At 37.9% G+C, this 10,559-nt stretch overlaps 1 protein-coding gene across 1 annotated transcript; it reads left to right on the forward strand.

Moving 5' to 3' along the window:
• Positions 1–7,111: 7,111 nt before the first annotated feature.
• Positions 7,112–10,440, forward strand: nipal3 (NIPA like domain containing 3). Its single transcript, XM_088400991.1, has 11 exons — positions 7,112–7,349; positions 7,521–7,589; positions 7,854–8,025; positions 8,170–8,229; positions 8,315–8,460; positions 8,544–8,640; positions 8,722–8,857; positions 8,944–9,032; positions 9,232–9,295; positions 9,404–9,498; positions 9,582–10,440. Exons 1-11 carry the CDS (start codon positions 7,314–7,316, stop codon positions 9,764–9,766), a joined length of 1,149 nt encoding a protein of 382 aa, XP_088257117.1. The 5' UTR covers positions 7,112–7,313; the 3' UTR covers positions 9,767–10,440.
• The last annotated feature ends 119 nt before the right edge of the window (positions 10,441–10,559 follow it).

The following is a 10,559-nucleotide window of genomic DNA, read 5'->3' on the forward strand; positions in this document are numbered from 1 at the left end:
GAACCTATTATAGCTAGATCAAGCCAAAATGTTCATTTTGATTTAAGTCTGAGTTTTTTGTGGGTCTGCTCAAAATAGACAAGTGAGATTGCTCCAAATATCCAAATATAAATTTAGGTTGGCCCTCAGAGGTCTTAAATAAACAAATAAAAAACGGGTTTCCCAACCAAGACATTGTTTGGGGGGGTCTATATAGGACCACTTCAAAGTTTAAGTACCCGAATTCTTTATTGGCGTCGACCGCAGCTCAGGTCACGGCTCGCCCCAGGCAGGGGAAAGCTGCGTCAGAGAAAATGATGCTAACGTTGCTTAACACGCTTCTCTGAGCTGTGCCTGAGGGCAGCCATTGACAAAGTGGGGGAAGGAATTACCCCAAATCTTTGCAATATCAATATCCATATTGGGTATGCATGATAAAAAAGAATGCAAAGTTGTGTGAAACTAAATTTTTAAAAATCTGAATCAAGTGAAAAGTAAAATCATTCGAGTGCACCAATTATATTTTCACATCAATAATTTAAATTTAGCTGAATCCATTCATTATTATTTAAGGAAACACTTTTGAATCATCTACAAGGAAACAGTACAGGTTCAAACTTTCGTTCCTGAAATTTTTCATTTCAATAATGCACTTTTTTTTATAACTCTATCATGAGTGGATCAAAAGACACCGCTCGGATCACATTGCGTGATAAATAACACGCAGTAACACACAGGTCGTCAGTCACAGCAAAAACAATACGTGCAGCGGACACTCACAAAGCGATAAAAACAAGCGATAATGTTGTTCTTTGTTCACATCTTTGTTTCATCAGCCAAACATAGTCAGTGATGTCGTCACTGATATACTATTTAGCCATTCACAAGGCGGAAAAAAAAATGTTTCTTTTATGAGCGCAAAAGACACTCGTGCCAAACGGTAAAACACAGGCATGTGTGCGGTTTGTGAGACAGAGTCGTAAAATGTACAGACGCATTTCTCTTTGTCAGGGAAGCTGACTGTTGTTCCACCCAAACAGAGAGATAGCAGTGGTTGAGCTCATTTGCAAATCTGGTTTCATTCCACTTGGCCCTGCAGGCCACAAGCACGGTTAAACAAAACGCTTAGCTGCTAAAGCTAATGAGCTTTCGGAAATATAATGCATAATTACTTTAATTATATCGCTTCTTCAAAAATAAGTTATTTATTGCTACTCGTACTTGAAGATTCTTGAAAAACTAAACCTAAAACAAACTCAATTTTGGGCTTTGCATTGAATCAAACCGTATAACTTTGCATTCAGAAAATCTGCTAGCTTAATGCTAACACAAATTCTGCGCAGCGGGTTTTCATCTCAACAATGCCGCAACAGCTGAAACACAAAAATAAATAAATATCAATTCTGAATGATTTCCTACAAAAGTTATGCACTGTGACTTCATTTTGGAAAAACAAACAATAACACACTAAGCACACAAGCGCTCATACCAAGACAGTGTTTTCGTAGTTAGTCTTAAAACAGCAGTGATTTAAAACAGCATTTAAAAAAAAAAACTAATTTTATCATATATATGTAAATATAATATAGTAGCTATCATGCAACCTGACTAATGCTACAGTAAGTGCTCGTTTCCTCGAGTCCTCTGTGACCTGCAGAAAAAAAACGAGGATAATGTTTTGGATACAATTTCTTCCGGGCAGTAAAACCGCATGTGGGCCGTGTGGGTCTGCGGCGGATACATTGCAGCTCATATTCTCCTCAAGGCGCTATGGCAACACAGTGGGACATGCCGGAAGTAGCTATTTCAATTTCATTTGGGGCCTAAAGACTCGAAAAAGCAAAATACGGTGATTGTCAAGGGTCAAAAGGTCACTCTGGACACGTTTGAGGTCCTTACAGTACTTGTTAATCAAGCGAGTGATTTTAAGTCAGACTTAAGTGTGATCCGAGGATGATGAGGGTAGCTTCAAGGATATCTCTCTGGGAAAACATTTATCGCACGTCAATGAGGCAGGCAGTGATTCTCCACGATAAACATCTTTTTTCTTCTTCAACCTCAATCACCTCTCCAATTGCACACACCCCCTCCACTTCCCTCCTCCTTTTCCTCATCCACCATCCTCTCTCCATCCGTGTTCCTCCACGGATGTTCCCGTGGGATAGTGGAGGAGGCGAGCTTTCCAGGATTGTTGCTTCATCACGTCAAATAGAAATCCTGGAACGTGTTCAGACCACCACAATGTCTCGACACTTTTGCAGGCGTGCCCATCATGTGCACGCTGGCAATTTTATTTTATCTCACCGCATGACTTCATTTCCCATCAATCACTTTGTTCTTTCTTTTTTTCCCCACTTTGAAACATTTCTTGAATAAAATGCATGTGCTTATTAAAGTTGTTGCTCAGTGAACAAAATTTTAATTACTCACAGCCAATCTAATACAAGCAATATAATGAAAACGTCTTAGGTGATATATTAACATATAACGTGTGTAATCAAATTAATGAATGTTATAGAAAAATTAAAATAAATAAAATAAATAAAATACATATATATATAATAAAATTGTATAATAATAATTTTAAAAAAATCTAAGTGTCTCTTAGGGTCAAACAGAACAATTCTATTTTCTGAACAATTTTAAATGATTCTCACAGTGGAGGAAAGGGAAAAAAAAAAAACTTGAAACATCCACGTGTGATACTTGCGCATAACCTAGAAGAGCCTTCCACTCCCTCCCGTTTGCTTTCTCTGACTCGTGCCCAGTTTCAGTCTACAAGTCCCAACTCGCCAGGGAATTAGAAGAACCGCACACTCCTTTTCTCCACAATCCTGCTGAACAATTGTGGCGTGCCCTGCTCAAGGGTTGCAGCAGGGCATGTTTGAATTGAAGAGCTGAGTACTTTTTATTTTATTTTATTTTATTTTATTATGTGAATGAGTGTGTCATTGAGGGTGAGCAGAGATTTTTTTTGGATGAAAAATGTGAAATTATTTTTGACATTGCCTTTGAAAATTCATAAAAAAATAATAATTAATAGAATACAGTTTGCTACTATGCTCAATATAAAATTGGCTCATTGTATTAAAATCTGGTCGTTCATTTTTCAGGGACACGTTTTCTTTTCTTTTATGTATTCATAATTACCAAAAATAGACTTCATCGGGATACTTAATTTCAGTAGGATACAAAAATATTCTGCAGCTGCAACCAATTCATTCGACTCCTATGTTATATTGTCGTAATTTTATTGTCGCTTCAGGTCACTGGGATCAACCTTCAAAAAAGAAATGGCTCTTCAAAATTAGACAGTTGCTACTCAAAGAAAAAAATGTTGAGCCCTGACGGCACCTGTGCACCTGCAATTGTCTTGAAAGAGAATGCACACATCAGTAGAAGGGAGGGAGGGAGGGAGGGAGGAGGAAGGGGGGGAGACGAAGGCCCATCACGCACGCCTTGAAGACAAATGCTGCGTGTCACCCGTTTAGAGAAATGCAAATGGTGCCAGAAGTGTGAACGGATGAGTGGAGGTGATGTGAGAAGGAGCAGATCAGGAGGGAGGAGGAAGAGGTGGAGGAGAGGAGGGAGTTGCCTCCTGCAACAAGTCTAACCTGAATCCAAAGCTAACAAGATGCGCTGATTGCAGGGTGCTGAAAATATGAAGGGGGGGGAAGAGAAAATTAAACAGTCTTTTGTTCCACTCGCTTCTCCTAAACTCTCTTGCTCAGATTTCAGCACTTGGTGTTGCTATTTTGTTTCGCACAAAGACGAACAGATAACAAATGGATCAAAATACGAACTCGAGACACACACAAAAAAACCCCACAGAAGTCAGGCAATGACTTATAATTACAACTTAAAATCTGCTCCATAAAATTATATTCTATATTGCCAAAAAGTATCGACTTTATACATTTCCCACAATGCATTGCTGGCGGACATATTGAAAGGCTAGCCCCGCTAACATAGCGTTATTTGCTGTCGGTCATGCCTTATTCATGTCTTGCCGTAATAGTTGTGGTTAATATTATTAATATTAATAACATTAATATTATTCATCATCTTTCATGACATTTTGAAAGATTTAATGAATGTTTGGACTTAGAACACTATTGCATTAGTGATTCTCCAAGTATACAAGTATGCTAGCTCATCAGATTCAAAACAAACATTTAAAAACACAAACTACAATAAAATATATTGAGAATGATGCATGAAGCTTGTTTACAATTCTCTTAAGTACAATACAATTATTACTTTTTAAGTCCCGCATAGTTGTATTTAATTTTGAATCCCCAACACACACATTCAACAACAGTGCTAATGTTCGAACTATGCATAACGTCAACCAGATTAGTATGTTGTACATATTCTGTTTCCTGGTTTTATAACGCTCGTAAAGACTACACGCAATGTGAAATGTATTCGAGTTATTCACAAATGACACTTGCAGTGCTTCTTGTCAAAATCCCTGAAGCAAAAGAAATACAATAAAAAAAACCTAAATGAGAGCACATACACAACATTGACGGCAATGCGGGCCCATGGGAGGTACGATTAACACGCGTTTGTTGCCAAGTGATTATCGTCAGATGTTTCGGTGCTTTGCTCAGAAACTATTGTGTACTTTCCCAAAAGTTGAATGTGGTTCACTGACAAGTCATTGTCCTGCCATTGGCTGATTGACACATTGATAAAATAAATAACTCCCTCAGGGCAGAACGATTCTAATTTGGATCACGACATGAAATGTTTTTTTTCAAATTGCTAAAAATAGTCTTCATAAAATGTATTTCTTTTTCCATGGTCATGTGATTCAAAATACGATGCAATATGAAACTGAATTCATATTTAGTTTTTCAATGTAATTATTCAAGTTTTCAATCAACTTATTTTTGTTGCATCGAAAATTTTATCTACTTGGAGTTGCTGAATCTGAAATAATGACCATTTTAGCTTAATTGTATAAATCAGTAAATAAGAATGACTTTAAAAATGAGTTTTAATTGGATTCAATCAGCCAGTGGACCAAAAGGTGCAATTAAATGCAAACAGTTTTTTACTGACTTGTGGAAAGTTGAAAAAAGAACTATCATATGGATTGATGAATCTTTTTCAACCATGCAATCCGTCATATTTTATGGCACCTTGTCATTAACATGTGCAGCCATTGTTAAAAGTCCTCCTGACGAGTCCGCACACGTTACGGAAAATCCTGCTTTTCCACCGACACTTTATAACAACTTCCGGATTTCCTTTTTGCACGACACCACGCACACCCACATGTACGACTGATCCCCTTGAATCCGTGTCTCGGACTAACGTATGCACATTCTTCAGTCATTACAAATGGATGCCGGTCCGTTTGCTTTGTAAAACAGGCCCGGCGGTTATTAAGTAGGGCTGCCACGCTTGCCACTAACGTTCACGCATTCCTCGGGAGATGGCGGATGGCGGCCCACGCACGATGAAGAACACGCCACCAAGAAATAGGGTCTTCTGTCACTTGACTTTTAGCGTGCATAGCACCATTTTGGGCGGGACAAAAAGACGCTAATGGTGAAAAATGTAAATTAGAGGATGCCGTGGTTAAAAATGCACATTGTTACTTAGATTAGAGGGCCCAAATATTTCAATAATATAGGGCCTCCTGCAAAGCAGATAGGAAGAAAAAAATAATACAAAAAAATAGATATATTTTCTGCCAAAAAGAAATATGTCAGGAAAAGCCTTCTAGATCATCTGAATTTTTGGGAGGGTTAAAAATCACTTTCAATTGTGACAGGTCTCTTTTAGCTGAAAATGAGTATAGGTCAATAGAAAAACATTTATATTTTGGTTTGTGGTAGTGCTGCACAAAAAAAAATAAGAAAATTGCATCAGAATAATAAAAAAACAAAAAATAAACTCAATATTTTATTGTATCACACAATTGCATCATATTTTTTCATAAAATGAGTCATGCGTGGCCCTCAGTGGACTGTGCAAAAACCGAAATGGAAAAATCCTCTACAACTCGTGTGTGGAACAGGTCCGTCCACTAAAAGCAGAGATGACCTAATGTGGTGAGGCCACGAGGAACACACCTTTGTCGCTCTGAAAAAGCGGTTGATGTTTAATTTCTGGTACGACGCTGCATCGAAGGAACATTTAAAGGGCATGGATATTTACTGCAGCTGCAGCATGCTTTGCATTTGTAAGACAAAAGACAACTAATTAGGATTCCTTCATGATACAAACATAACTGAAAGTTTTCTGGCTGCATCATTGCATAATTTTCAAATGAGATATTTTTAGTGATGGTATAAGTTCAGTATAAATCCCATTGGTTTGTAAAAGTAGGTTTTATGCTAAGTTGAATGAGGAAATAAAATAAATTGCATTGTGAATGCGATGGCAATACAGCTTTTATAAATAGACTATGAATTTCTTTTTTTCCAAAGGAAACTGCCCTTTGCCATATTTCTTGGCAAATGGATTTGATGACTCATTGTGATTAATATCTTCTTTCACAGACTGAGGTTCCATTCAAAAGGGAGTTTACACCCTGCCACTTATTATTAGACTCACGTTTGCGTAAATGCTAAATTAATCCATTTGAATTTTGGAGGGATAAGTGGGACACTACATTGAGGTTATTTTTAAGGTAAATCTGCACTTTTATGTTAATGAGTTGTCATAATTACGGAAAATATTCCATTCCAGCCCCCTCCCCCAAAAACAATCCTTGCAAAAAAAGTAGCCTTTATTATTTAAATTTTAATTGTCCTGAGACAAAAAAAGGACTGATTCGGATGCAAAATAGCTCTTATGTATTATGCAAAATAGCTCTTGAGCACCATCACCATCATTTGATAATCAATTTAGATTAAATATGAGAAAAAAGACATTTTGAATCATCAAATGTTGATTAATGTAATCAGACATATCTTAATACTACCTTTTAAAAAAAAACATCGAGAGGAAAACGATGCATTAGTGAGTGTAAAACGCTGTTCGTATTCTCGAAACGTCGTACGTCGGGGCCGTTCAGATTGCTGCGAACCGTGATCGTTTCGGTCATTTTTAGCACAATAGCGCCATCTACCGGCTTTATGCAATATTACCGTAAACTGTGGTCACGTGACACAGCGTCATATGACGCACCCTGAAATGGTTGTCAAACTGGTCATTGAAATCCGGAAGTCACCTTCGATTCGGCATAAAATAAGAACTACGTTCGGTAATAAATTGTAGTTTTTAAAATAGGAAACAAGCGACAGCATGAAATATTGTACCGTAAGTGTGAGTGTTTCTTCGTAAATGCTGAATTGCCAACGAAGGCTAAAACGATGGACGTTAGCGGAGCAGACGAAGACTCGTACATGGTATTGTTCTATTTTCTTCATTACTATATATATACTATGTGTATGTATATTAAATAAATATAAAATTTTTACACTACTGACAGTGTAAACATTTTCTGTGCGATTTTCTTAACGATATAAGGACTATTGTAAATCCTGAAACTATTATTATTTACACATTTGTCTTTGCAGAATAACCTCATTGGGACTTTACTTGCTATATTTGGAAACGTGCTTGTCAGCATCTCCTTAAATATTCAGGTACAGTGAGTCTTTTTGCTACATTAAATATTTTATATTTTGTATATCTTAATATTTTGATGGCCTGGACTGACGTCATCAGGAATGAATAATTACTTGAATTTCTTGACCTTTTAATTGAGATCATTGGAATTTGGAGATGTTTCCAAAGTTTTGTCTGGGACTAAATGTTACAGGTCAATCAGCACTATATTTTACCAAATGTGCATCGTACTGTTCAGTGCACCACAGCCGATCAATTGTTTTTGTTGCTTTTGCTGACAGAAATATGGCCATGTGACCATCGTAGGAGCCAAGGACCCACAGTTTTTCTACCACACCAAAACTTGGTGGTTTGGCTTTTTTCTCGGTATTTTAGGCGAGGCAGCCAACTTCGTGTCATACGCTTATGGGCCCCTCAGCCTCGTAGCACCCCTCAATGCCGTCTCCTTTCTGAGTGAGTAACGCAATGAAGAAAAAAAACTACAGGATTAAAAGTACAATATTATGGAATCTCTTTATAGATCATAATTTATTTTTTAGAATTGCATGGTGCATGAAAAAGATGATAATATGTTGTCCATTGCTTTTTGTGTTTCAGCAAGCTTCATTTTGGGCTTTATTTTCATGCACGTGAAATCAAAGCCGAAGGACTTTGCAAGTAAGTGGAACATTGGAAGTTTGTGTTTTCAATTTGCAATTTATCTGTCAAGAATGTCAGCAATGCACATGTGACATGTTTCCAGAGAGCCACGGCCTGTCCTTCCTCGGCGCCATCTTATCTGTTGGAGGGGCGTACCTCTTTGTGGCTTTTGGACCAAACTCACATGAAAAACTGACAGCCGAAGTCGTAGTGCATCACCTGGTCGGGTGGCCTGTTCTCTTATATCTGGTAAGTTCGTTAGAGCTTTACATGAGAGTTCTTCACCAATAAAAATCAAATTTATCGTGTCTTCTTTTTTTATTTCTGGGCAGGTCCTGCAGATCATCACATTCTGCCTGCTGTTATATTTCTATAAACAAAAAAATGCAAATGCCCTGGTTATCATCCTCCTGCTGGTTGCTTTGCTAGGTAAAAAAAAAAAAATCCGATCTTATCATTGGTTAACAGCATAGTTCCTCATTTTAATCCGTTTGTGTGTGTGGTGCTTAGGTTCAATTACGGTCATCTCGGTGAAGGCCGTGTCCCACATGTTGATATTGACCCTCGAGGGCTCCATGCAGCTTGACTATCCCATCTTCACCGTGATGTTTGTGTGCATGGTGTCAACAATTATCTTTCAAGCCAGGTGAGTGGCAACTAGTTAGTGGAAATTAATCAGGACTGAATAATTGCAAATGTTTTCCCCTAATTTTTTTTTTTTTTTTTTTGCAGTTTTCTTTCTGACGCTTCCAAGTTGTACGACTCATCCCAAATCGCCAGTGTTAACTACATCCTGTCCACCGCCTTAGCCGTCTTGGCAGGTGACTCACGTGATGTTTGTTTTGCTTGAATATTTTTGTTGACTCATCGCCGGCGGTGACGTGATAAAGAAGCATGTTTGGCGAAAACACCGTGTTTGTTAAGCCCCAGGCCAAATTTGTTTTCACCCTTGAGTCAAATTGCTTGGAAATGCTTTCAGAACAGAAATGTCAAACGCTGAATGAATTTTCTTTTTTTCAGGTGCTGTGTTTTACTTGGAATTTAATCATGAAGACATCCTTCACATCAGCATGTTCTTATTGGGGTGAGTCTGGAAAACAACCCAGCAGCAATATACTAGTGTTCCATTAAATATTTTTAACGTACAATATTTTAGTACCTTTGTAATTTCAAGACTTTGTGTCTGATACAGAATTGCGGCATGCTTCCTGGGTATCTTCCTCATCACCAAAACCAAGAAGAAGAATAACACCTTTGAGCCTTACGTCACCATGAATATGAGTAACGGTGTGTAAAAATTGCATGTACGGAATGTTAACCAAACACGATGCTGCGACTGATTCTGAATCGGGTGTGTTGTCCACAATCAGGGGTACCGACCATCCACAACAAGGGTCCAGACGTCCCGGCTGGTTTCACCGGTAGTTTCTCTTACGGCGCTCTGGTCAACAGTGACGGAATGACTCCTAATCAGCCCGTCAACACGGAGCAACCCACCACCAGCTTCAGACCCACGCGGGCATCTAATGGACCTCCTGCCAGGAAGCAAGATTAGCAACAAGCTTTTACATCTTTAGGTTGGTGAAACCTCCAAAGTCAAACTCATTCTGTTGGGAGTGAAGAAAATTTACTATTTGGGTGTTTTGAATTATTTGACCAACACAGATCATAAGGTTAAAAAAATGCAACAAAAAGGTTAAAATATGTAAATTGATTTTGATTATTCCTTTTTTTTTTATTATTAAAAAAAAAAACAGTTGGGACTATTAGCCAATTAACAAAAAAAAGTGGAGGGAGGGGCTTGACTTCGGAGCTTTCACTGTACCTGCCTATTTAACTGCAAGGATGCTCTTGACAAAGGAAAAAAAACAAGCTCAGGACCAGCAAAACAACTTTTAAGGGTCGGGATTTCATAGAAATGTGACATATGGCTTGAAACTTACTACCTGTAGCGTTGGCAATTTTAGAGCAGACGTCGTACTGTTAAATGCAGACTGCTGAGGCCTTAAAGCCAATGATTGCTTTAAATTGACGATTTACTGTAAATAATCTGCCTTTTGAGATGTCTCCGACAGCGCAGGCTTCACTCCAGTTTTACCTCCTGTTTTGGGGGTTGTATAAATACCTTTTTTTTTGTGAATGGGTCCAATGCAAATGCTTTAATTTATTGTATTTATTGTGCCTTAAAAGGGAGTAGCTCTACACTGGATAAAAACAAATACAATCACATCCAAGTCTGCTTGATGAAGATAATTTGGGATTTTTTTTTTTCTATATGGCAAAAAATGAAAGCAAATTTATCCTTTTCCTTAAAATTTTTATTTATGCTTATTATTTAATTGGCTTAA

This window comes from Syngnathus floridae, chromosome 16 (genome assembly GCF_059516105.1).
Source record: "Syngnathus floridae isolate MCC-2025c chromosome 16, RoL_Sflo_1.0, whole genome shotgun sequence".
NCBI classification, from domain to species: Eukaryota; Metazoa; Chordata; class Actinopteri; order Syngnathiformes; family Syngnathidae; genus Syngnathus; species Syngnathus floridae.